The sequence below is a fragment of the Lagopus muta genome, chromosome 6 (assembly GCF_023343835.1).
Source record: "Lagopus muta isolate bLagMut1 chromosome 6, bLagMut1 primary, whole genome shotgun sequence".
Taxonomy (NCBI): domain Eukaryota; kingdom Metazoa; phylum Chordata; class Aves; order Galliformes; family Phasianidae; genus Lagopus; species Lagopus muta.
The window spans coordinates 23,530,386-23,557,196 of record NC_064438.1 but is presented as its reverse complement, the minus strand read 5'-3'; the positions used below and the strand labels follow the sequence as shown (position 1 = coordinate 23,557,196).

General features: G+C 52.3%; 2 protein-coding genes across 9 annotated transcripts in view; both read left to right on the top strand.

The window, feature by feature from the left end:
* The window catches only part of CREB3L1 (cAMP responsive element binding protein 3 like 1), a 43,080-nt gene extending 29,248 nt beyond the window's left edge, over positions 1-13,832 (top strand). Inside the window, exons 5-12 of one of the 3 annotated variants that reach the window (XM_048949101.1) lie at positions 588-748; positions 899-1,048; positions 1,824-1,882; positions 3,959-4,027; positions 6,295-6,394; positions 9,988-10,102; positions 10,526-10,772; positions 11,212-13,832. In XM_048949101.1, the coding sequence (XP_048805058.1) occupies positions 588-748; positions 899-1,048; positions 1,824-1,882; positions 3,959-4,027; positions 6,295-6,394; positions 9,988-10,102; positions 10,526-10,772; positions 11,212-11,248 (938 nt within the window). In that variant the 3' untranslated portion in view covers positions 11,249-13,832. Of the gene's footprint in view, positions 1-587; positions 749-898; positions 1,049-1,823; positions 1,883-3,958; positions 4,028-6,294; positions 6,395-9,987; positions 10,109-10,525; positions 10,773-11,211 lie in introns of all 3 variants that reach the window. The other 2 variants (XM_048949100.1, XM_048949098.1) reach the window with 2 other exon arrangements.
* A 2,486-nt stretch (positions 13,833-16,318) lies between these two features.
* The window catches only part of DGKZ (diacylglycerol kinase zeta), a 41,850-nt gene continuing 31,357 nt past the window's right edge, over positions 16,319-26,811 (top strand). The window contains exon 1 of one of the 6 annotated variants that reach the window (XM_048948088.1): positions 16,319-16,569. In XM_048948088.1, the coding sequence (XP_048804045.1) occupies positions 16,334-16,569 (236 nt within the window). In that variant the 5' untranslated portion in view covers positions 16,319-16,333. Of the gene's footprint in view, positions 16,570-19,535; positions 19,746-20,721; positions 20,997-26,811 lie in introns of those variants that run through there. The other 5 variants (XM_048948091.1, XM_048948087.1, XM_048948089.1 and 2 more) reach the window with 5 other exon arrangements.

The following is a 26,811-nucleotide window of genomic DNA, read 5'->3' as shown; positions in this document are numbered from 1 at the left end:
CTCTATGGCAACTTCCACTTTGCCTCAGAGAAACACTTCTTAGTCAAATTCTCACCTCCATTAAGGTCCCCAGGGCTCTCCAGTACAAAGTGGGGACAGTTCTAAGGTGCTTGGCAGCCTGCTGAGTAACCAGAGTCGCATTTGAACAAGTGTGCTGTCAGGTGTGCGAGCCCTGTGGTGCTTTTGGAAGAGCTCGTCTACAGAACACATGTGAGCAGGTTATGGAACAAAACATCATATACTCCATTTTGGTTGACACCTGGTAACGTTAATGCTTTGTAAATACCACCAGTGTTTTGGCAAACCCCCTGCCAGTTCTCTGACTCCTGCAGTTCCTAGTTTAACACATTTGAGGTCAGTCTCACCTCTGTCTTGGGCAAAGCTCAGTCCAGCCTTGTTCTTATACATACCCCATCTTATGAGATTTATTGCTTTCTTCTTTCAGTCCTGTTTTAAGGCAGCGCCTTTTCCTATTGCTACTTGGCATCTGTATGGGTGCCAATGTCCCATCTGTATGGGTGCCAATTGCTGTATGGCATCTGTAAGGCTGACATGACAGCCATTGACTTGATATCCTTGTTTCTCAGTAGATGACCTGGTGCAGATGCCTCCAACTCCGCCCAGCAGCCATGGCAGTGACAGTGATGGGTCCCAGAGCCCTCGGTCCCTGCCTCCCTCCAGCCCAGCCCGACCTGCTGCTCGCTCTTCTACTGCCATCTCCTCCTCACCTCTCCTCACAGCACCACACGTAAGGAAGAAACAGGATGTCATAGCGATGCAGGGCTTCTTGGTGCTCAGAGGGGACTGGAAGCTTTCTGACGCTTGTAGAGTGGATTTGGTTGTTGCTGGGGAATAGGACTCCTTGCTGTTGCTGACAGCTGCTTTCTGTGTGTTTCAGAAATTACAAGGGACCTCTGGCCCGCTGCTCTTGACTGAAGAGGAGAAACGCACCTTGATTGCTGAGGGTTACCCCATTCCTACCAAGCTGCCCCTCACCAAAGCAGAGGAGAAAGCACTGAAGAGGGTCAGAAGAAAAATAAAGAACAAGGTGACTGCAAAAAACCCAAACCTTGCAGTTCCCATGATTCCAGAGCCTCGCCTGACCAGCACTGTAGTTATCCTTGCAGTGCAGCTCAGAAGAGGTGGGATCCTGCCTTTGATGCACTGGCACAAGCCTTCCAGCCCACAGTGGTGCTGCGGATCATCTGTGTGCATTCTGTGCATGCAGCTATAGCTGGAGAGTGTGGCTTCTAGCCCATCTCCTGTGAGCGCGTGGCCTGTGATGAGGCCCACAAATTAAAGCATCAAACCAACCGTCCTGGTCAGGCGTCACTGTGGGGGCAGGGAAACAAGAACTACAGCATGGTGTAGGACGAGTAGTGCACAGAGCTCGTTAGCCAGGCAGAAGCTATCAGACTTTAGACTGATTGGAAAGCATCTTGTGGGAGAAATAATGAGACCCTGAATTAGTCACCCAGTGACTCAGAAGTGGTCAGGGGCAGAATCTGCCCAGATGGCCACAGCATGTACTGTGTGAGTCAGAGGAGTTCAGAGCAACCCAAAAGATGCTCTCAGCAGCAAGGGGGGTCAGGCACACTGCAACAAATATTTGTGGTCTATAGGCCAAATAAGTCTGCGTGTCTGCAGCATCCATTCCTCCCAGTTTTGGCCTGAAGTCCAGTAGGAATGGCAGACTGGAAGGTGACTTCCCCATTTACCTGAGGGTGCTGTGTGTGCAGAGAGCGGACAAGACGAGGGGGCCACAGAGACACATCTAGATGCTTATGGTACTGACTGCTCTCTGATGGCTGCCCCTCTCACAGATCTCTGCTCAGGAGAGTCGCAGAAAGAAGAAAGAATATGTGGAATGCCTAGAAAAAAAGTAAGTTTCTTCTTCTCTGCCCTACCTTTGACAAAGAAGTCCTGTCCTTTCACAGTCCCTCTTTTTAGTGCTTTTGACTCTTTAGCCCACGTGATCCCTTACATATGTCATTATTCTTCCCCACAGCACCTGAGCTCAAAAGTGACTGAACCAGGGTCAGGGATCTCTCCTATTACTTTCATTATGGTATAAGGATGGTCACATGTGGCTCTAGCCAACAGTGACACCATGGTCAGTTGGCTCTTTAAACCTCTCCTAACCAAGATGGTGAAGTTAAAATGCCAGAGGAGTATGAGGTATTTCCATTGTGTCCCTATGAGACTCGGTACCCACCCCTGCCCTGAGGTGACCTATTTGACAGTGGGAAGTATTCAGCAGTCACTGGGCTTGCAGTGGGACTGTAAAAAAAAGAAGCATATTTTCAACTCAGAAAACTACTGACTTGCTCAAAAAGTACAATTCCTTGCAAGACTGGCTGCACAGAAGTTTGGTTTGGGATCTTGCCCCTACTCCCCTCCCTCCTAGAAATCCTCTTGCAGGATGGAGAATGCTCTAGAAATCTAGTGTTTCCAGCTGCTTAGTTTGGCTGGTCCTCTGCAGAACACAGGCCATTTTGGCTGCCCACAAGGTGGGATTTGGGATAAGAGTCACATTTCCCCACTAGAATTGCTCCTATTCTGTCAATCCCATAAGGAGTATGTCCTCCTAGGGTACTGAATAAAGCTTTTCCCTTTCTCCCCATGAAGAGAACACACAAGCATTTGATAACAAGGAAAACCTTGCACCATTATTAACCACACCCTTTTCCTTTCCCTACCCATCCCCCTTTTTGTACATAGGCTTTGTTTTTCTCCTAATAACCCTCAGATCCTGAATATGTGAAGGGAGCAAACCCAAGGTGACATCACATAACAATGGCATGTGTCAAAGAGGGTTGAAAATAACTCCTGAAGTTCTGATCCTGTGGTCCTCTCTGTACCAGCATTCCCAGCGGGCATTCCAGGCAAAGCAAAATGCTGGGATCCAGCTGCAAGCTCACATTTCTGTTCAAATACCATCTTTTTCCCTGTTATTAACACCACCTGAGATCAGCAAAATGGAAAAAAAAATCCCTCAAACCCAACCTTAATTAACTCTTCCTGCTGCTGCTGTTTGTTTATCTTGTCTAAGTGTGCAGAAATGCTAAATGAAAACAGATGACTCAAGGCCCCTCCAAATTCTCATGCCCTTTCACAAGCAGTGCCTCAGTGCTCATGCACGAGTCCAGGCACTGCAGCACATCACCTCCAGTTAGTGTCCCACATGGACACCCACATCCCTCAGGATGGGGCTGGGGAGGTGCTGCCCTTGCTCAAGTAGCAATCAATCTGTGCTGGGGCCTCTTCCCCAGACGTGTATGTACTCAGTGCTTTGTTACGCTAGTGCATTGCTGGGACAGATGGCTTTCAAGCAATGCCAGGTTTAAATGTGAACCAAAAGGAACATTTGATCATTTTTTTTTTATAATTTTTTTTTTTTTTTAAGTATCAAGTCTTTGGTCAGCTTGGCTGATTTGTCAACATCTGTGCTTGGGCCCTCCACCATTCAGCACCATACTTTTGCTGCAAGCCCGGTTTTTGCACGGAACGCCTAGTTTGGAGGTAGCGCTGGAAAGCCCAGCATCACCAGGCTGCGTCCCTGCCCTGGAGATACTCCCCTTCGCCTGTCCCGAACACAACGCTGCGCCTTTCCTCTCCGGAGCACTGGGAGCAGCCTGCAGGTTCTCTGCTGCCCTCAAGTGCCCGCAATAAGAGCTGGCCCAGCATTTGTGCAGAGCTGCCTGGTTCCTGCTGCGAGGCTCTCAGCCTGGCAGATTTTTGGTCCCAGTGGAAGAGGTGTGAGAATTTATACCTCCCCCTCCGCTCCTTTGGCATGCTTTTTAGGGGGTTGGAGATGACTGAACATTTGCGTCCAGGACCACATGTGGAGGCACTGGATGTGGCCGTTGAGCCTGAGCCTTCTCAGTGCAAGAGAGGCAGGGACTGCTTCCTCTGTCCCACCTGTGTAGCTAACTGGTCATGGGTCTTACTCCCACAGGGTGGAGACATACACGACAGAAAATAATGAACTCTGGAAAAAAGTGGAGACCTTAGAAAGCGCAAACAGGTAAGGGGAGCTAAACTTGACCTCTCTGTGGGGTGTGCAATGGAAGGGAGACTGAAGGAGCACTGGGGCAGGAGGGCAAGAAGTCAGCCCCCAGCTCCTGGTGAGGTGGGTGCGCTCGATGAGGCACTGGTCTGGGGCCCATGGCAGCAGCAAGGCAGCTGGGTTTGCTTAGTGAGCCTGGAATGTTTGTGTTGGGACGGCCAGGCCACGCCGCAGCAAAAGGAGGGAGGGAAGGAAGGAAGGAGTTCTCTCCCATCTCTTCCTTCTTCTCCTTGCAGCCCTTTGGGCTCACTGCTCTTTCTTGTAGCCCTCCACTGACTGTCCCCAGGGCAGGTGATCTGAGGGAGGCCACCCACAGCAGGTCCTTTAACCCACTCCTGTTCTTGGGCTCTTTAGAAGCCCTGGACTTTATGCAGGAGTTTCAGGTTTCTGTTGAGAAACAGCTGAACAGACTAGATGGGAAATCTGTTTCCTCTAGTAAAGGCAGAGATCCCAACTCCCACCTTATCCAGGGCAACTCCTTGTGGTGTGGTATTGGTGGAACTGTGCAGCTCAGCCCACAGCCCTTGTTTGCCCTGCCTTGCCCACTTGAACAGCTAGGCTAGAGGAACTCCCTGCAAGCCTGGAGGATCCACTCCCATCTGCTGCTGCTCCTGCTGCCTGCCTGAGAGGAACAAGATGCTCCTGCAGCCCTAGAACAGGCCCTGGCTCCTTCCTTCAAGTCTCTGGTGAACACTTGTGCTTATAATATGCAGAGGCAGTCAAGAGAACACCAGGGGAATTTACTTCCTTGCAAGCAGATAAGAAAGACTCATGTCCTTGCTGCGGGGATGAGCAGCAGGAGGAGAGCCCAGCCCTGCTCGCTCATATTAGGTACAGTTAGGTATAAGCAAGGACAAGGCCGATAAGAGGAAAGCTCATTTCTGCAGCCCTGCTTGCTGCCGCTTCAGCATGCAGGGCTGTGAAGCACTCCTTGAGGCTCTGCCATTCTCTTCTCATCCATAACAGCAGAACCAATGCCCCCAGCTTCATCCCAGCCACTGCTGCTTGGACTAGGGAACCAAGGTGTGCCATCTGCTGGTGATACTGCTGCCCGGCACAGTTAGCCACAGGTTGATGCCTAACCTCCCTGGGAACACAGGCAGCCCTTGGTGTTGAAAAGGCATGAGCCCCATCCTACAAAATCAGAAGATTGGCCTAAAAGCTGGGGATTATTATTATTATTATTATTTTTCCTTACTCAGAAAACACACTGTTCTTTCTAATTGGGCTTGATTTTCAGTCACTGCCAGGGGGACGCTCTGTGCCTCTTTCCACATGTACAAGGAGCAGAGGAGAATTTGGAGTGAGATAAATCTGGGATTCTCCTGCAACCTCCTGGCTCCAGGACTTAGCATTTTATAAAAGTTCATACATATTTACATGAAACAGCCAGCGATCCCAAGGGGAAATACTCAGTAATCCATATTCCAGTAATTTGGAGCCCTTATTAACTGTGTGCTCTGCAGTTAGGCTCCTAAGATTTCTTCATCAGCCTAGTGAAGATTATGGTGGCTCTTCATACCACACCTACCACTGTTCTGTGTTCGCGTCTGCTGATGCCTGCGTTCAGTTAAACAGGGCAGAGACACCTCAGTACATGTTCCTATTGGAGCAGCCAGAGAATGAATTAAGCACTGAACTCTACATTTGGCTTTGCCCACATCCCTCTGCAGTTTGACAAAACTGAAGAAGCTGGAGGGGATCAAAACTGGTTTGTGTTTCTCTCTCCACCATACGGTTCAGGACACAGGTTGAGCTACAGAGCACATTTCTCTGAGTGAAATGGGAAGAGACAGGCCTCTTTTCAGTGTCTGAAAAGGCTACAGCATTCAGCCTCCAAACCAGAGCTTGATTCTCATGGTAGCCCAGCTCCACAAAGCTTTGAGAGATGACTGGGTGAAGCCCTGACTGAATGTGATGTTCATAACCAAGGGCAGTTACAGCAAAAATTGTGTAGGATCTACCCATGAGCAGAGGGTTCTCCAACCTTATGGCACCTTGGGGCATTCCTCCCTCAGTTCCTGCAACACTTCATATCTCAACCCCTTTTTTATTTCATGCCTGCCTGGTTGAATAACTTGGGCAAGCTATAGCAATGAGGAGAGATTTGTTTTTACAATAAAGGAAAATCAGGGTAAATTATGAAGGGGGTAGTGGGAGCTTTCCATCATTCACTAGATGTTGCCTCTTTATCAAATTCTGATTTGCGTTGTTTCCTGTCCCAGGACTCTGCTTCAGCAGTTACAGAAGCTGCAGGCTCTGGTAGCTGGGAAAGTCTCCAGACCTTACAAAATGGCTTCCACACAGACCGGGACCTGCCTAATGGTATGAGTGTCATTTCCATCATTCCATTTTGCCATGCTCCCCAGACAGCTTCATCAATCTCTGTTCCTGCCCTCTTTCATACTGTCCAACTCTGTTGCCAGTATACTTGCTTTCTCCTCATGTGTTAACAGTACCAGAACTGGACCATGTCATATACACATCAGTAGTGTCAGTTCTTTATGCAACAATATGAGAATAATCCCTGTGTTTTCACTATTTTATTATTTTGTGCCAAACATACTTTGTTTGCTCTTCATTAGCTATTGGACATTCAGTTAAAAAAAAAAAAAGTCTTCAATAAGCTCCTATCATAATGGATAGACCTTTTTTTTGCTGAGTCTGTAGTACTTAACATTTAACTTAGCAGGGTGGACAAATTTCTTCAGCATTCCTACCAGTGAGCATTGCCTTCTACCTATCAGCAAGAAATGACATCTGCTCTTGCTATGCCTGTACATCAGACATTGTTAAATCCAGCTAGAATCTTTCTAATTTGCCCTTTAGCTAACCAAAGTTTTTTGGGGTCATCTGTTGGTTTTGATACTCCATTTGCCTTTCATATCTCATAGTGAGGGGTCATAGTTAAGCAATCTTGACTTCACTGTGGTGCTGTATGACATGCCAGTGGGCGGCCTAAGTGGAGTCATGCTTATTTTTCATCCTCTTTTTTTTTTGGCCAGGGAAGAGCACTCTGATCCATGATAAAAAAAAAACACAACCTCCAACCCTGGGATCTCTTTGGAGGATTATCATAGTAGGTGCTTGTGATGAATCTGTCAGTTATCAAATTATCCGTATGTGGTTATCGCTTCTATACCATTAACAACCATGAAACACAGATGAAGAGGTGTTTGCCCCATTTTCTCAGAGTACTGTTTCCTGAGAAGTTTTTTTTCGACCCCCCCTCTTCTTTCAGTTTCTCCTTTCAAAAATCTGCTCAAACTTCTGCTACTCTTTGCCACCTCCATATCAGATCAGATTTTAATGACATATTTTCTTTTCTGTTCACTGCTTTGTTGCTTCATTCCCAAGTTCTTTTCACATTTTTGGGTGTGACCCCACAGGACCCAGTGACTCATTGCTCCTTAATGCAACAGCTCATCAGAGCACCACTGGCTTCAGCAATTCTTCATTGCTACTACCTGAAATGAGCAAGTCCAGGAGAAGCGCCTTCCAGACATCTCCAATGCCATAAAAACTGATAAAATACCTAATTTAACTTCCCAGCAATGTCTTATCTCTCTTAACTGCTCCCTTCATTCCACAGTATCGCAGCCCACACAGCAACTCTCTCAGGCTTCTGAGCTTTGAAGCATTTCAAGAATTTGTAATTTGCTTTTCTATCTTTGGCCAGTTCCTCTCATCAGCCTCCTAGTTCCCATTTTCCATTTAGTCTCCAAATAGAGTGCTCCTTATCAAGACAGATATGTAGAATAATCATGCCTTGCAGCATGGGCGTGCAGCAGAAGACCCCTTCTCTTCTCACTCTGTGCCTTTCCTGCTGGATATATTTCTAGCTAATTCCTGAAGGCTCCAGCAGCGAGCAGCCCTCAGCTCCCCTAGGCAAACGATTACAGCATTTTGTTATCTTTCCCAGTTAAAACTTTTGGATATCTCATCTAAGTCTTCCTTGCAATAACTTAAATTTATTGCAACTTACAGCAGGCACACTGTAAGCAATATCAATTTATCCTTTTTGCAGCTGTGTTTCACATATTTGAAAGCTGTTATTTAGGTCACTTCCTTCAGTCCACTCTGCTAAATCACCAGTTTCTTCTATCTTCCCTCATAGGCTGAGTTACTGATTCACTGCTTATTATCAAAGATCTCTTCCAGGTCTTTTCCAATGGCCCCACATCTTTTTGGAATAAAGGAGCCCAAAGCTGGGTACAGTTTGCACCTGAAGATCTATACAGAATCAACAAGCCATTCAGGAAGCCTGTTCATCCAGTGAAGCTGAGATTTGCCCTTCCCAAAGCAACACACCTTGTGCTTCATCTTCACTCCCAGACCTGCTTCTGCCAAACAGCTGCCTGCTCCCTTACTTGGTACCATTCCTTCTGCTAATCACTCCTGCCACCTTGCTGTTCTCAGTGTTTGCCTGCATGCACCTCCCTGCTGTTCTCTTCAAACATTTTTCCCCAGTGGTCACGATCGTTCCGAATGCTGACCAAAAACCCATCTGCTTGTGGTCTCTCCCACCTGTAGATTTGATACTGACTTACATCCAAGCTTTAAAATGTTGTATCTTGCCAGAGCCACAACAGATATCTTTGCTATTCCATCTTCTACATTCTCCCCGCTTAACAATGAACTATTTGTCAACTACTTCTGAAGACACTTTTATAAACAAATTTTTCATCCACCTTTCCAACTGATTTTGTAGTATTTTCCCCTAGCCTAGCTTTCCTTGTTTTTAAGAACTCCAGATATGATGTGTCTAGCAACTGGATTGTCCATAACTGGTTTCCTTACTTCAAAATCAGTCATGAAAAGTCTGGAAAATTAAATTTCCTTTTACATAGTATGGTATCCCTGTGCTATCATAGGATCTTCTGCATATCCTGGAATCCGCTGGTGGCCCGTATTAACTTGAAGTACTAGCTTCCGTGAGTTACTTAAATGTGGCTATTCCAAAATACTTGGCTATTCCAAAAAGCAATCAAGAGATTGCCACTGTCTGATTTGTATACATGCTGTAGAAATCATCAGCAGATGCATTGCCTCTTTAGACTTGCTCAAGCTGATCACTACACTGGAGGCAGCTATTAATATACTATCCTGTGGGTGGTATATTAATGTGGGATCCATAGTGTTCAGGTAATATTCGTGTTGGAATTCAGCTAAAAAGGATTTGGCTCTTTATAACTTCCCATTTGCTCTGTACTGTTAGCTCCCCTAATTAAATGGAGTCCCTTTCCATCATGACAGAACTTACAGATAAGTGCAAAACCACCAGAGGGGAATTTGCAGGGTTTCATCTGCATCTCTCCTTTTATTGCTGTCCAGTAGCTCTGATTAATCTGCCCACAGCCAGAAGACACATGGCTCAGAATATGTGCATGCCAAGCTTAAGTTGATCTCCTTCCTTGGACTCTGCCCATATCATCAGGAGTTGTGCTGCTGCAGCTCTGCTGCCACTTCTGTCCTAGCATGGAGAGTAACTTACTTCCCTTTGTAATCTGCTGTGGTATCTTATAGATGTCTCCCAATGAGCTTGTTTACTTGCAGCCCACTGCAGCTCCTACTGTGCTAATGGCCAGGTTCCCTGTGATCAAGGCAAACATCATCTCTTCCCTTATGCATCCTTCCTTCCCAAATTGCTCCTGGGCTGTGAGCATCTCAGCTGGACAGGCAAGTTCTCACTATGGAACTATAACTACTCCAGAAAAAGAGCAACACAAGGAAGCTTCTGAGTGCCCCTTCTTAGATTTCCAGTAGAGATTAGCAGAGCAAGTCCTTCCATCCCTGTGGGACTGCAGTGACCTGATGGCAATCCTGAATACATGCTCTCACACAGATGTGCCTGTGTGCTGAGAGGGGGCTTCACTGCTGTTAGTGGCACTGACTGCATGTTGATATCTCCTCACTAGGTGCTGGTGCTCTGCTTCGTTCTCATCCTGGGATCCCTGATGCCCTGTCTCCCAGAGTTCTCTACAGCATCACAGACAGTGAAAGCAACACCAGCGCCAGACATTTATACAACTAGTAAGAGTGAGTCTAATGTGGTACCTCCCTTTAATCCCATCAAACCATTTCCAACTGTTTTCCCGCCACATCTATTTCAGGGGTAGCACTGACCCTTCAGAGCCTACCTCACTGGATCTTGCTTGGTGGGATTCATGGCCTGTCAGTGGTATTATAGCAGCACATTGTTTGGGCCTGTGTTCATTTTCATCTAGTCATTCTCCCAAATAGGAAAGGCCGCAATATGAAGAAAAAGGCACAGGTCAGATTGCCTTCTGAAGAGGTGGTGTGTCCTGGGCAGCATTTGCCTCGTGAAGCTTACAGAAATGGGGTATTTTTCAGAGCAGGACAAGGCCATAGCTGGGTGGGCATGTGCTAACCAACACTGTGACCTTTGTGAGAGACCTTGACCACATTATTAACCCATGCTCTCTTTGTTTCCAGTTCAGTCACGGAGCCTCTTGTTCTATGATGAGGGTGCTGGCTCCTTAGAAGAGAGCTACAGCTCCTTCCTAACCATGGACCATCCTGAGGGGTGGGAGGTTGAAAAAGGGCAGTCTGACAAGCCAAGGCCTCATCTGGCGATGACACATGAGACAGCCAAATACATGAGCAAATCCCATCTGGAGAATCCTGACCAGAACCAAACTGACCCAACTCTAACCCACCTCAAAGAGCAATTTCATGAGAGGTAAGCAGGTGGGGACCACAGTCTGAGCCCCAAACCACAGCATGACATCTGGGAGGGACAAGCAAGCATGTCCCCTTCACTGCAAGCTAACAGCAACCAAGCTCCCTGGGGCAGGCAATTAGACAAGCAGCTGCAGGAGGCCAATGCTAGCTGAGAGCATAAGACCAAGTTTGTTTTCAAGAGCAAGAATTTGGAACTCTGTAATCAATGTTCCACTGCTCTAAACATGAGCAGGGTGGGATGATGCAGGTGGTCCCAGGTTTGCTCTTCATTCAGTGGCCCAGGGAAGACCTCCATCCTGGTTAGAGCGTAACAGCTGGGCAGAGAAGTAAATTTGCCTAGGAAACTGCAAAAAGCCTTCACTGATGCCTTTTTTCTTTTTTCTTTTTTTTTTTTTCCCTCCTCTCTCTCTCTCTCTCCTTTCTCCTCTCCTCCTCAGGGAAACAAGCTCCAGTGAGACAGCTGAATACTTGTAGCAGCTGCTGGACCTCAAGGCCTCGTCTGTCTGATCGCAGGATTCCCTCCTCACTGACCAACTGAGGGGACTTGGTGGGAGAGGACACTGCATTCAGACACTCCTAAACTGGCCTTGAGTTCAGCTCCTTCCCATCCCCATGGTCCCCTTTGAGAGGAGTCACAGGACTGCCAGAACCAGTAATAAACGTCTGACGAAGTCCTGAGACGCCTTCTTCTCCTGGCCTTATCTCCTGCTTGAATGAGCACTACCCTATGGGTGTGGGCTCACCATGGAATGGAGGGAGGTCAAGAGTATGCCCTCAAACTATTCAGCTCACTCCCCAAAGCCTCCACGGGGGCTGTCCCTGGCCATGTACCCCTTGGCTACATCCAATGCACGTGAAAGAGTTTTACTGCCCTGCTTAAGGGACTTTGAAGTGGGTGATGCTAGGACTGGAGAGTTGACTCTGGAGAGTTTGAGCTCATTCCTTCCCCTCCATCTGTTAGTATACTTCTGCCTCCATCAAGAGAAAACCTAGCTCTTCCTTGCTCTAGCTTTCTCTTAATGGATGTGCCTACATAACTTCCACGCCAAATATCTGCAAAGATCTGCACACAAACGGAGTGGGGGAGACAGATCCCAGACCAAGATAAACCACCATGAAAATTAACTGGCAGCTTCTGGGCAACCAGAACTCTAAAACAGGGAGAAGTTTTTCCCCACAGCCCCATTCTCTCCACCCCCAGCACCTTTGTTTTGGCAGAGGTGGTTTATTTTCCTTTTGGTTCCCAGCTTGGGCCCTACAGTGTGGTACTAATCAGAACAGTGCTTTCCCACTTCCTATTCTACACACCCCCTGCTTTGAGAGTGAGTGTGGGAAATCCACTTCCACGATCCTATCACAGCTCTCCACCCAATTCTGCCTCATGCCAAATGAGATCCTCCTAAGAACCATGAAGAAGAAAGAACTCTGCAACCTATAGAAGAGCTGCAATAGAACCATAAACCCCCTCATATCCTGATATCACTGCTGGTGCCCAGTAGCTTTGTAAACACCACTGAGGACATGCTGGCATCTCTGGAGACTGTTACTTCTGCCAGGAAAGAGGTATCGCATTTGAACTGGCCAGAGTCACCAAAGACTCTTTTAGCTCTCCGCCTGCTAAGTGCCAGCACCAAAGTCAGCAGTCTCTTCCCATACCACCTATCAGGCCAGACTTTCCAAATTTAGTTCTTGTAGCACCATAATACAATGGAAAGTACCACAATATAGGATAACAAAGTCTTTGGGTACAGCAAATGAGGACAAACCTAAATGCAGCAGCTACGGCTACAGAAGTGGAGGGGGGGGTAAAAAAAAAAAAAAAAAAAAAAACAAACAAAAAAACAAAAAAAAAACAAACAGCCTACCTTTGGAAAACCTCCAGCAGTCAGGAATATCTATCAAGATACCTTTACCTCCACTTCCAATCTTTAAATGAGGTCTGGGAAGGGGTGGATCCTGGCTCCACCCCTTCCAGCCACTCAGGTGCACTGTACACAGCTGAGCTCCCCTGGGCTGGCCCTGCCTTCCCACCAGGTGCTCAATCACTGGTTCAAGCCGTGACTTAGCATTTCTGCTACAGTGCTGAAATGACTTCATCTCAAACGTGTTCCATTCTCTCTAGCATCCAGTCATCCACTTTTCACCCTTTTTCCTCCCTTTTCCTGCTGAAAGGCCCAAGTGTCTCCTTGCTCTGTACCCTCAGCTGTCCTTTGCTAGAAGGACAATGTGGGACTTGAATTTCTGAGATCTGGGATGCAGCAGATTGCATATGGGAATCTCTGTGTGTGTTCCACTAGACCTCACAGCAGACAACCTTGAAGCTTGTTTTGCTTTAAGTGACCTGCACTCAAACCATGCTGCCCCAACCTCTCTACCAGTCTCGCCCCCTGCTCAAGAACTGGAAGAACTGAGAGAATGGCCCTCACATCTCTCTCTGTCCCCTCTTTTGAAAACTGCTTTTGCCTTGGAAGCCACTTAGGACAAATTCGGACACAACTAGCTGCAACCACACGTGCTTGGCCAGTGGGATGAGGAGGAAGAAGGCCTTCAGCACAGCTCTTCTCAAGGTTCACACAGGATCTGCTTCTCACCAGATACCAGAGTGCTCCCGATCCTCAGCCTCTACCCCAGCACAGAGAACCACTGCTGGGTCCAAGCACACCCTCCTCCACCCCAGCACCTCCACTGTGCGTGTCCCCATGCCTCCCACTCCCATCGTTGTACAGAGACCAAGAGCAGAACTCGTTTGTACATAATGAACCTTATTTTGTATTATTGCCGATCCCTTAAGATATTGTATTTTGGAAACTCTCAGATCCTATTTTCAGTATTGTATTTTATTAAGAATTAGTGCGGGCTTAGCATCTATGAACTCCTTTCTTGTTAGCAGCTCACTTTCTCCTTGTACTCCAGTAGCTGCCTCTTCCCTCCTGTTTTATGTTTTGTTTTGTCTTGTTTACTTGTGGGTTTTTTTTTTTCTTCAAGCCATCTTTTCTCTTTCTTCTATCACTTGCTCTGCATTTGCTTAGACAAGCAAAATAAAAATAAAATAAAAAGATGCAGCATCAATCCTGGGTTGACGAATCCCTTCATTCCAGCATGGTTGTCACAGCTTCTGACCTCATGCTCACCAGATGTCCCATTTGTTGTCTGCAAGTGGAATTGGTTCAGTGCTGGGAGCTCATACTCAGTGTTTGGGCTAGATGCAAACTTGCATGTTTTAGGTCAGTGACTTGGGACCTGATGGCCTGTTGATCTGCACCTCTGATAGTCCATTTACATCCATGAAAACTGGTGTGAAACTAGTGGCAACAGGGGGTGTAGGAAATTAAGTTTTATTCTAGAGAGCTCCTGGTGGGTTTGTTAGGATTTGGACATTGAAATGACCATAAATGGCCCAGGCAAGAGTTATCTGGACTTTGGAGATGCTTGAACAAAGCATCCTAAGAGGTTAATTTCTCCAGCACTGACCCTTTTAACACTGACACATTTGGAGAAAGCAGAACCCCTTCCATCAAATCTCCTTTCATCTAATCCTCTCTATTCTGCAGTTTGCTGGATAGCATTCTGAGCCGTTCAAAATAGGCACATTAGGATCTTCTGATCTTTGCTGTGCCTCCCAAAATGCAGCCAACTAATCACACCTCCCAGTTTGGCTACAGCAAGTAATTAGTGCAGAACGAGGGAATTAGCTAAATGAGAAGGCACCTTCTTTGAAGTCACCTTCAGCCTTGCTCAGTTACACTCAGTGCACTCCAGACATCCACAGCCCGCTTCTGCCATGCCAGTTCAGGCTTCTTCCCATCTGGGATCATGTTGCTGATGAGCCCATGTACTGCTGACATGTAGAAGCCCTGCACAAAAGAGTACTGACGGAACACAGTCTTCATTTTGCAGAGATGAGTTATTCCCAGCCATTCTCTGTTACCAGGCCAACTTGGAAAAAAAACACAATTGCCTTTGCAGCTCACCGCTGCAGAGCAGGGCACTAGCGGTTCATGGGAACACTGATGCCTTGCAATAGGACATATGCTATTGGAGCTCTCGGTAGAACATCCCCACTTTCCAGGTGCAGCTTGTTCCCTCTGGGTGTCACTGCTTGGGGCTGTACCTAACTGTACTTCTTGTACAGATCCATTATGAAATATGCAGGCTTTGTTCCTGCTCCTTGGCAAGGAGCTTTGGGTGCCCTTGGGGGGAACAGGGTGATCAAGCCTTCTCACAGCCTCAGGCTGAGTGTCCTTTAACCGTGTCAGAGCTGGCACCTTGTTCCATGTGGGTTTTCTTACCTGCTGGAGCTCTCTGCCTTGTGCCTGATGAAATCGCCCATCAGAGGTGCAGAAGCTCTCTGCACCTTGCTATGACCCATGCAGGGGCCACTCAGCCTGCAAGCAGGAGGTACCAAACTCATCCAGTTTCCTGTGGGAGGGCCAGCCCCCATCTAGCAGCTGCAGAGGGGAACAAAGCCCCTGTGGAGGCTGGAGGGGGTGAGTCACGCTGCAGGAGGGAATGGGTTCCCTGCAAGTCACGACTGCACGAGAGAGCAGCTGGGGCGGAGGATGGGGCTGCACCATGGGTCTGGGAGGCACACAGGTCCTCTGGGCTGGGAGGCAGCTGCTACATACCCTCAACACCCATTTCCCCATGCACAGCAGGTTGAGGCTCAGCGTGTGATAAATCCGAGGCAGAACAAATTGAAAGCAAGGTGCCAGGCACATACAGGAGCTCTGCAGGGTCCCTCAGCCCAGCTGACATGACTGGGACCGGGGCCACCAAGCACAGTCCCAGCCCAGCACACACAGATGATGCCGTTCTTCTGCTGGATATCCGTGCTCAAAGGTGGGGAGCCCTTCCCCAGGCAGATCTCATCCCGTGGAACGGGGACCCAGAGTTGAAGGTCCTTTGCTCTGCTGGGGCTGCTGTGCAGGTTTCGGGGTGCCTGCTGCATACAACTGCTTAGGGCAAGCAGCCTCGGCTGTGAGAGACCAGGGCTGGGGATGCCTCCACGCTCCTCTGCCTCCCAGCCTCCAAAGGGTTAAGTGCCAGTTTCAAGTGTCTCTAAGGTGACACTGCGCTCCCCGCAGCCCCCCTCCACACGCACACGCTCACGCTCGCTTTCTGCTTTGTCTTTTGAGTGCTGCTGCAGGATCGGTGCACAGGCACCTGCCTGCCTGCCTGCCTGTGCTGCTGCGGTGGGGGACGGTAGGAGACGTGCCGGGCCCTGGCACTTCAGGCTCCTTCCTTGGTCCCGACACACTCTCTCCTCAGCCCTCTTTTCCTGCACCTCCGAGCAGCGGCACTGACGTCTGCAAGTCTCTATCTGCTGTTCCTCCTCTCCGCCGTGTCAGGGCAGCGAAGGCAGACAGAGGCTGAGCCACGGTGCCTGAGCACTGCAAACTGGTGCTGAGAGGCTGATAGACAGCACTGCAGAAAGTTGGGCTGCTGCTCCATTGCTTTCCCTGCGACTTTCTCAAGGAGCAGAGCCCTTCCAACATCCTCCTAAGGCCCACGGGCAGCCAAGCAGAGCGCGACCCAGCTGGGATCAGCACCTCACTCCACATGGCTGAGGGGCCCAGCTGGAGAGAGCTCACCCCTGGCAACGGGGACAGCGAGGGAGCCCCAGGAGCCACGGGAATCATCCCAGGATCTATGGACGTGGAGAGCACTGGGCAAGAGCAAAGCTCAGGCCCCTGTGGAGCAGAGCCAGCGTGGGACAAGGTGAGAGGGGCGGCGACAGCGGTGGAGATGGAAGAGCAGTTCCTGCACTTGGCCATCAGGAAGCAGGTGTCCTACAGGTAGGAGCCCTGGGCTGTACGCAGACATGCTGTGGGGCCTGGGCTGGGTGTAAGGGATGAGTCTTTCATCTGTCAGGGTTGTCATGGGGGTCACGCCCAAACTCCATTCCCAGAGCCGGGTGCTGCTCATCCCTGCACTCTTTCCCACAGCCCTGTCCTTGAGTGCAAAAACAGGGAGCTCCCAGCAGGGAGAAGTAACGGTGATGCTGAGGTAAGGAGCTGAGGCTGGAAAGCCTCTGGGGCAGGCTGCTGCAACAGGAGCATCCATTCCGTCTCTGGGTTCCTCTGCTGGTGTCATGGAGCCCAGCAAACCACCGCATAACACTGTGTCCTGCAGCACTTGGAGAGCCAGCTGTTGGGATTTGAGGCCCTGGTGTGCAGGGAAGATTACCTACACTTTGGGGCCCATTTGCTAACCTCTCGGCTCAGTGCCCATGCATGCAACAGCCCTTCTCCCCCTTTGCGAGGGTAGTGAAGCAAACTAGGACCAAATTGCTCTCTAATCCTGCGGTAATGGGAACTAATGGGAAACCGAATTAGTGCCTGCAGAGCAGGAGGGCCCTGGGCTGAGTCATCCCGAGCATTAATTACTTTTGCAATGGGTGACAAGCAGGGGCTGGGTGACAGTGTCCCACCTGAATTAGCACTGGCTACAAGCTAGGGCTGTGGCAGTGCTCCTGGCACAGCCTGGCCCAGGGGCTGTAGAGCAGGGGGCTGCCTCCACCACTGAGATGAGGGATAGCTACACCAAGTGCGGGAGCAAAGCAGGCTTTTCTTCCTTTAGCTGTCTTTCTTCAGATGTTGAGCGGATTAGCCAGCTGCAATTACCCAGCCTTCACCGGGGAGGAAGGGAGCATATTGCAGCCTAATTTGATCAGCCTGAATTCTCTCCAGAGCTGTCCGATATCACAGGGGATTGTTCACATCCTGCTCTCTGCTCCACGTGTGCCCAGGAGCTGGGAGGATCTGGCAAGGAGTCCCATAGAAACCCGACAGAGGCATTTCCCGAGCCCCAGTTCGGAGTTTGGAGGCCCTCTTCCATGGGCTGTTGCCCATCACCAGAGTCTTCAATGTCACACGGAGGTGGAGGCCGTGGTGCTCCTGCTTCTGAGCAACCCACTCCTGCTGGGGCTCATTAGTCATCAGGAGGGGCAGGCGGCAGGAGCCGCTATATAAAGGCTTTGAAACGAGCAGAAATGATATGAAGCCTATGGAAATAAAGCTCTTTCCATAAATAGCTGCCGTGGTGTACGGAGGCGCCTCGGGCGGGCGGATAGATCTCAGTGCTCAGGTTATATTTAGGGCTTTGAGTAGCAGTTCCATGCCAAGCTTATTAATGATGCTGGCTTGGGCAGCAGCTCTGCAGATTCTGGGACACTTTCCCTGCAGGGAGGCGCCCCCACAGTGCTAGGAGGGCCTCTGCTACCCTGCATCACAGCAGACCCTGAGCAAGTGCTGGGCCTTTGTGCCTCTGCCCGCACTGCTCAGCCAAGGAGTGTGCCTTACGTCACATTAGCTCCTGTTCCAGTGTGCCGCAGCAGGGCAGGAGCAGTGTGCCGAGCAGTGGCACAGCACCAGTACTGCCAGGGATCTTTGGGCCAAGATTCCCAGCAGCACCCTGCAGCTGGACACTAGCATGGGGCATTTGCACATCTTGGGTGCTTTCTTGCCTGCTTTTGGACTGAGACTTGCAGCAGTGACCTTCTGTTACCACAGCCACTCCCGGTAGCGCAGCCCGCAGGGGTGTTCACCAAGAGAGGAAACCACATTGCAGGAGAGTGCTTGCTGCTCAGGGCTTGCGTGCATGACAGAGGACATGCTGGGAGCTGGACCTCCCCTCCTGAGCTTGCAGTTCTGCTCCGGCCACCCCCACGGGGCGGCAGCGCCTGGCAAGGACTCCAGTATAGTCAGAAGAGCGGCTCCCGAGCCCCCTGCCTGGCCATGTCTCCACACAGCCAAGCAGGGTTCTGGGGGCCCAGCTGCTCAGCGTAGTTCCCGGGTGACAGATAGGATGCGGGCAATGGGTAGGATGAGCTGAGCATCTCACACGCTGTTCCTTGCTGAGCTAAATATAACCCAGAATGGAGCAGAGGGGCTTTGTTGTGGAAATAGCAAAGGAGGACATGCTGGATCACCACAGCAGAGCACAGGGGAGAGGAGGGTGGGCTTGTTCCAGCCACTGCACTGGGACACCAGGAATGGGGATCTCTGCATGCCCCAGGGGCAGAGCGGTGAAGCCCTCCCATCCCAGCTGGGCAGCGCAGGAGCTGGGAGAGAACCTGAGCTGTGGTAGGGGAGCAGCAGTAGGGCAGTCAGCCTGGCTCCCACCTGCCGCCCTACTAATTGCATTAGCCAGACAGTGCCGAGCAACATCATTGAATTGCCATCCATCCCCACCGTGCTGAGCCTGCTCTGCCAGCACAGACATCTGTCTCTGTGTCACCGCACAGCTTGGAGGAGGTGGCTGGCACCATGTATGCCTTGGGTAGCTTGACCCAGCAGGTGGCCTTGGTGGGGGGGGGGGCAAGTGGATAACCCTTTGGACTTTGTGCGGGACCCCTGCAGTTTCACACAGAGAGAAGGACTTGCTTGATGGGCCTTTCTGAGAACTCTGGGACAGCATGAGACTTGGGAGCATGTGGCATGAGGAAGGACACTGGGCTGGGTGCTGCGGGGCAGGGCGTGAAACTTGACAGAGAAATGCCCACAGCAGAGTACGGCACCCTGAGCTGCCCTTGTGCACACAGCAGTGATGAGGCCATCACCTCCCGGTGCTCGTGCTTCACTCAGGTGCTTCCCCAGGGCCCTCCACAGAGCCCAGCACGGGACCTGATAGCCATCCCAGGCCACGTGAGGAATGCTGACCCAGGCTGCAGGCTGTGGGAGGAAGAGCGTGGCGGCGCTGGCCACAATGACAGCCGCCCTCGCACTTCCAGGAAGTGCGGAGAAAGGAACCAGGTGGAGGGTGCAAACAAAGCAGGGCCCACACCACCACCACCGGCTGCAGAGCCCTGCCAGGCCCTGCCCTCGGGATGACTCCGGAAAGCGGCCACCAGGGCAGGAAGAGCGAGCACGAGCCCCGGGCCGGCTGAGCAGCACCCGCCTGTGCTGCGGCAGATGTGGCGGCACCGCTCATGGGATGTCCCCCAGAGCCCCGCGGGGACCGCAGTTATGAGGTATCGCTGGGACGGGTGCTGCGCTGCGCTGGGGCTGAGCGCCGGTGGCCCCCGCAGCGCTGCGGGGTGGGGGGAAGGCTCCTCCAAAGTTTCCTGTGCTTTCCCAGCTCCTCGCCCGCAGTTCCCTCATCTATCCTGGTGCCGCCGGGTGAGCACGGCCTCACCATTTGGGATGCTGGAGGGTCGCACTGCTGAGGAGCACATAGGATTCCCTCTGGGCCAGCAGCTGAAAGCCCCGATCTGCACCGATTAGGGCACCAACTTGAGGGGCACACGGGCACCGTGTGAGTGGCTACCCCCAGAGCCAGGGGTGGGGGTGGACCTGCACCCTTTGCAAGGTGACGCTCTTGCCTGGCTCATTTGCCATGCAAAGAAGGCTGCTACGCTCCCACTGCTCAGAGAAGCTGCAGGGCGGCAGTGACGCAGGCAGGCTGTGAGGCGCAGCACTAGTGCCAGGGCGAACAATGGGAGGACGAGGGAGGCCCCGCCGCTGTCGCCGAGCCTCTTCCTGAGCACGGGGGCGGCAGTAGGGCTGACACTCGGCTTCCTGAGCCCTCAGCACAGGGCCATAGCTGCTGGAGCCTGGCTGGGGCACCCACATTCAGTGACACTGGGACTTAGTCAGTTTGGGATTCGGTGATGCTGGAACTTGGTGACACTGGGACACGGTGACACCGAGGCTCAGTGACACTGGGAGCTGGTGATGTGGGAGATTGGTGACACCAGGGCTAGGTGACACCGAGGCTGGGGCTCCGTCCCCTCGCTGCAGCCCAGGGTGGTGATTGCTGCCCTGTCCCAGGGGCGGCAGTCCGTGAGCCCGCGACGCGAGCAGGGCTCGGGGCAGCAGGTGCCCGGCGCGCGGCGCCCGGACGGCGGCAGGAGGCGCTGTCGGGCCGGTTCGGCCTCGGGGCCCGCCGGTGCGCGGCCGCACTTCCTGCCCGGCCGCCGGGCTCGGGGGGGCGGGCGCCCGCACCGCCTCCCGCCCGTCCCCCTCGGTCCCTCCCCTCGCATGGAGCCGAAGCGCGGAGCGGCGGGCCGGTAGCGGCGGCGTCGAGCCCCCAGCCCGGCCATGGAGGCGGCAGAGCCTCCGCCGCCCGGCGGCTCGCCCTCGTCGTCGTCGTCCTCCTCCTCTTCCTCCGCCGCCGCTGCCTCCGGGCCGTCGGGCGGAGCCGATCCCGAGCGGGGGCCGCCGCCGCCGGGCCGCCGGCACAGCAACAAGCGCTTCACCGGCCTCAGGCTCTTCGGGCGCAGGTGAGCAGCGGCCGGGACGCGGCTCCGCGCTTCTCCCGCCGCGTCCCGGGGCCTGCGCGGTGCGGGAGGACTGCGGGCAGCGCCTGCCCCGCGTGTCCGCGATCGGAGCGGCGGAGCCACGCTGCCCATCACAGGGCCCGCTGCCGGGTCTGTTCGCCGTCGGTTCAGCTTTTTCTAGCCCGTCGTGTGCCTGTGGCAGGGGGCCGTGCCGTGGGACGTCCGTCGAGCCGCCTGGAGCATCCGACACAGTGCTCGCCTAGAGGATGGGGTGCTGCCTGGCAGCCTCCCCCGGCCCATCGGCTGTCAGCCCCGGCTTCGACCCACAGTGCTGGCACCGGGCACTGGAGAGGGTGTTGACCCCACTTACATAAAACATACAGTCAGCTGAGATGAGGTGCCAAAGGGACATGGCGCACTGATAGAGGAAGATGAGATTGCATTCTCCTCCTTTTGAACTATTGGCATGGATAATGGGAAGCTGGCTATCACTGCCTCGCTGACGCCAGCCTTCTCCCCATAGAAGTCAGAGTCCCATGTCTGGAGGTTTGTTTCCACGTGCCCAGCACCACATGTCCCCATCCCCATGCTCACACCTCACGCTTCAGCTGCAATTTCAGCAGGCTGTCAGCGCTGGGGCTGTGCAAGCTCTGCGCTGCTCCCAGGGAGCCCCAGGTCCACACTCTGGGCTTGCTCTCTTACCGTTACTGAGTGTCCTTCAGAATCACGGCATTCACTTTATTTTTGGGATGCTACACCCACGTAAGCCAAGAGGTGTCTACACCATCCAGAGATGTGTAAAAATGAGGATAGATCAGTTCTGAAGGGCATTGCTGGGGGGACTGTCCGACCTAAACTGCCTGATCCTTCCTGGTGGCACTCTGCTGACCATGAGTTTGTAAGCATCCTTCTTGTACAGGGGGGATGAAGCAGTATGTAGGGCTCCCAGTGTGGCTTCACTAATGCTAAACAGAGAGGAAGGGTCCCACTTTCAGCTCCCACAGTATGCCTTGCGAAGTCATATAGGAGCTGCGAGCGAAGAGCTTACAAGGTCGCTCCACCCAGGGCAAGAGCTGCTCTCCTCTGCTCTGGTTTCACAGCTGGCAGCGGTGGCCATGTGGAGCTTCTTTCAGTGTCTGTCCTTTCCCTCATATTAGTGGGTGTTTCTGGCCCCTGGAGGGTCCTGCTTCCTTGTGTAAGCCGTTATTGCAGAACATGGCGGAGCTTACAGAAAGCATTTTCTCCTTGTGCAGAGGATTTGTGCAGTGCAGGTGCATGCAGTACAGGAAATGCAGACCTGGTCCCATGCAGCATGTTTTGCAGCATGCTCGAGATGCTTTTCACACTGTTTGGTGTTTGGATACTTTTCTTCTTCTGCTTCCTCTGACAGGGACGTGGTTCTGCCTGGCTGACAAATCCATTTCTCAGAGCTGTGAAAAGCTGTAGGGGTGTAAGAATAGATTTTTAAGGGGCATATGGGAGGGAGAAGTCCCCACACACACCTCTGAGTGGAGAGAGCATGCTGAAGATGTGGAGGAGGATTGGCTGTGGGCTGCTGAGAGCTGCTGAATTTGTGCCCACCTGAACAGAGGAGCAGAATGTAGCTCCGAGTTCCAGTTCAGTAGAAAGAATTGCAGGGTTAAGTGCGTATTCTCCTTTGTTTTGGAGAAGTACAGTCAGTCCCTATCCCCAAAATGCTTTTCAACAGTGACTGCTGAAGAAATTTGCACCCCCTTGGATTTTGGAGTTTAGCCAGAGTGTATTTGGCCGAAGTAAGTGGAGAACAAACTTTGCACTGGGAGATGAAGCCTTGCTCTCGGGAGCCCCAGCTGCAAGGAGAGATTTCCTAAGCTGGGCACATGCCACTCAGCCCTGCCTGCACGTTCTGTCAAGACTGCTGCTTGCTCAGGCCACAACAGCAGAAGGCACAGCTTGCTGTGTGCAGCCCAATGAGTGGCAGACTTAAGAAACAGGAGACTGCACCACTATTGAACACTGCTTGTCTTGTTGGACCCCCATGGTACCTGTCCCCAGGCTGGCATCCAGTGCATCATGGACATCTCACTGCAAGTGAATCCTGAGGGGTTTTTAAACAATAGGAGATGAGACCCCAAGTTCTGCTTGCAGCACATTAGCCTGCTGTGTTTTGCAAGCAGACTTATTTCTGTACCTGATTAACTGCCTTAAAGGAGGGTGAAGTAATTGGCTCCAGAGCTGACAGAGACAAGTGCACAATATGTGCATCCGGGCCACAGATGGGTAATTCTTCTAATTGGGCTGATAAAGAGATTGGAGCCAATCAGATAATAGGTGGTTGGGATTAAATTTCCTTCCTAGGTGCCCTGTTTCTTGTGGTGTAAGTGAACAGCATGGTTTACCTCTTCCAGCTGGGAAAGCGTGCTGGGGACACAGCCCTCCTCCTGCATTTCCCATTGCCAGAGCGGTGAGCTGCTGGTGTGAGTCTCCTAGTGAGTCTCAGAGTCTTTACAACATCCCCTCCACTGGGCACTCAAATGTGATCGTGAGTCTGATGTGGCAAGCTCATGCCAGCACAGCCTGGGGAGCGTGGGATGGTGGCTGAAAGCCCTGGCAGGCCTGCACCCAGCCTGGGGGCTGCGTGTCATTGCCCTGGGAAGGTCTGTGGGTGGCACAGCATGTGGGTAAACGGCACTCGAGAAACGGAGCTGAGCGCCCGCCTACACCTCTCTGGGACGACGCTCGTCTTTCTGCTCGATGCTGATGACATGTGAGAGCAAGGGGAGAAGCACCTGTGGGAGCACTGGCTGCTGCCCGGCCTTCCCCTGAGCACCATGCTGGTGGCATCACTGTGTCCCCTTGAACTCGTCATTCCTTTGCCCAACTGGCCCAAACCCAAGAGATGGACACAGGGCTGAGGACCTGCTTTGCCCTCACACAGGGGTGGTATGTAGGCTGTGCTATGGGGCAAATTCCAGATGCTTCAAGGGCAAAGCAGGCAACTGTGGCAGCAGTGAAGATCTTGAGCTGTAAAATCAGCACACTGTCAGAGCCCGAGCAAAGCTTACCTCAGGACAGGCTTTTTCACAAAGCACCTCGCTGCCAGCTCGCTGTTGAGCAATGGAGAGGATGCCTCCTCCTCCTCCACACATGCAGATTTGGATCTGGCTGGCAAACCTCTCACTCTCAGCTCTGCCAGCCTCATGCTCTGCTCCACTTGCAGGTGGCAGAGGGCAGATAGAGGGCTGGATCTGGCTAGCAGCCCCTTGAGAGTCCCAGCTGCTCCAGCTGAAGCCACCTGTGTCTGCAGGATGTGTTGCTGCATTGCTGGCAGAGACTGGATCCTCACGGTTCTTTCCCTCCTGGCTCTTCTCCCTCTCCTGTCCGACGTCAGGGTGTGTGCCAACTGCCTGCTGGAGAGTAGAGGTGGAGAACGGGGCAGAACTTCTCATCTGATTCATAGCTGGAGTGTCCTTTCCAGGGATGTGTCACCTCAGCAAAGGGCTAAGACAAAAAACAGCAATCCTCTCTATTCCTGACTATGAAATTATGGGAAGAGGGAAGGACAAAGGAGGAGCTGGGGGGCAATGCAGGTTTTTGTAGGAAGGCAGCATTTGGTGCCACAGGTAGTGCAGGAGGGAGAACTCAGGGCTGTGTGGTTGCTTGGGTCCTGCTGGGCTGTGGGAACAGCAGGTGCTCATAGGGCAAGACCAGGTTCTGGGCAAGCAGAGATGCTCTTAGAAGTGCATCCTGAGCCCTGGCAGGCAGATGGGGCTGCAGCGTGGGATTTCTTTCTGTCATTGTGCTGCCATGCCCAGGGAGCAGACAGTCTCTCTGAAGACTTGGCAGAGCCTCTGAGGATAACTTCCAACTCTGCTCTCCTTGCAGCTCTGGCTTCTTTTTCCCAGGTGACTCTGTGAGCTGAAGCGTGAGAGTTGCTCTCAGCCACACGCTTGCTTGCTCACATAACTGAGTACTGAGCTCAAAGCAGATTTAGGGCTCGGATTCCTTGGGACCACAAACCATCCTTCTTAGAAGAGCCTGGGGGGCTGGTAGGAGGTGAGGTGCTTCTGCCAGAGCCTTCTGGATGTAGGGCTTAGATGCAGGGCCTGCTTGGGGTCATGGACAGGGTGTGGAAATACCAAAACCTGTCCTGCTAGTTCTGGAGCTGGCACCTGGCTCTGGAGGAATAAGTGCCTCTGTTTTGGTGATCTTGAGCCCAGGAACTTTCCCCAGTCTGGCTCTCCTGTATTGCAAAAGCACAGTCCCTTTTCTTCGTGTTTCTGTAGAAACTTTCAGGCATGGCAGCAGCTGCAGTCTCTCTGGGAGCTGTGAATGCTTTTCCCTCCTCCGCATCAGGATGTTAAGTAGGTGGTGAAACTGCACCAGCACATGTGACAAGGCTGGGCAGAGGGGATGGAGTCCCCCGCTCCACGTCAGACGCATGTGCTGCATCCAGCAGTGTTCTCCTGCCCACAGTGTGGGGGGTTGGTGCCTGAGGGGGCTGATTTGTAGTGAATTCTGAGCTCTGTCCTACTTGTCACACTGTGACAAGTGTGTCCTGCTAACCCAGAGAACCTCCTCTGGTCCTTAACATTCTAGTCAGCCTAGGCCTTCTGCTCAGCCCTGCCCACATGCAGGTCATGCTTTCTGGGTGAGGCTGGCTGCAGCTCATCTCTGTGGGGCAAGAGCACTCTCAGGCTCCAAAATACGCTGTGGCTTTGCAGAAAGTCACGTGGCCCCACTGGTTTTCTGTCCCAGGAAGTCAGAGAAGCTAACAAAAAGGCTCGTTACAAAGGGTTTTCCCCTCATTTTGGCACAGCTTGTCTCCCACAGGAAACGTGGGTGCCAATGTGGCCCATCTCTCAGTTGCCGTTGGCAGCCAGGTGTGGGGGCTGTGCTCCCCAGCAGCATGGGGAAGATGGGAAACCATGGGGCAGGAGCACCTTAACCTGCCTGGGGCCTGATCTGGTCTCACAGACAGGCCCTGGGGCCGGAGGGCAGTCACATGCAGCCCCTCCATGTGAAAGTTCCCGCTCCATCAGATTATCCGTATCTCATCCTGCCTCGCCATCCTGCCTCGCCATCCTGCCCTGGCCAGGATTCAGCACTAAGCCTCTTACTGCACAGACCTGAGGTCACTGTGCAAGGGAACATCGCGTGGGGCACACTCAAATGTGGCGGGGTTGTTTTCTGTGGGGATTTTGCTCCCGATGGAGGCTGGCAGATGGCGGGATTAAGCAGCGGATCTGCTGGCAAGGCCCTGTGTGCCTTCCTGCCACTGCACACAGGAGAGGGACCCGTCCCGTGGCATAGGGTCTGAAGAAAGTCTTACCCTCCCACTCTTGGCCAGTGCTGCTCACTGCTCCTCTTGTGCCCACCAGCAGGGCTTGGTGCCTGCACACTAGTTTGGGGCAGGCAGGCCACTCTGCCCTGCCCTGCTTAAACAATGCTCCTTCATTTGAGGTCTGTCAAGTGCCTTCATAATTTATTTGAAATTCAAATCCTTGCCCAGGGCTGGCAGCTAGGGCGAAGGCTGCCAGGAGCCTGGCTGGTGCAGGGCAGGAGGAGGAGGAGGGAGGCACAGCTGCCTCCTGCTGCAGATGTGGCCCTGGTTCCCTAGCTGTGCTTCCTCAGCCCTCAAGGTTTGGGGGTACCAGAAGCTCAAGTGGTGAGTGTGGGTGCCGGGAATGCCTGGGCTCTGGCTGTCCCACTGCCCACAGCAGCTCTCTGGCAGCAGGCTGTGAGTGGCTCTCGTGGTGTTTGTCTTGGCCCTGGGGTTGAGGTGACTGGCCTGGGCTGGGTTTGTGTCCCAGCAGCGGGATCATGATGCTGGACAAGG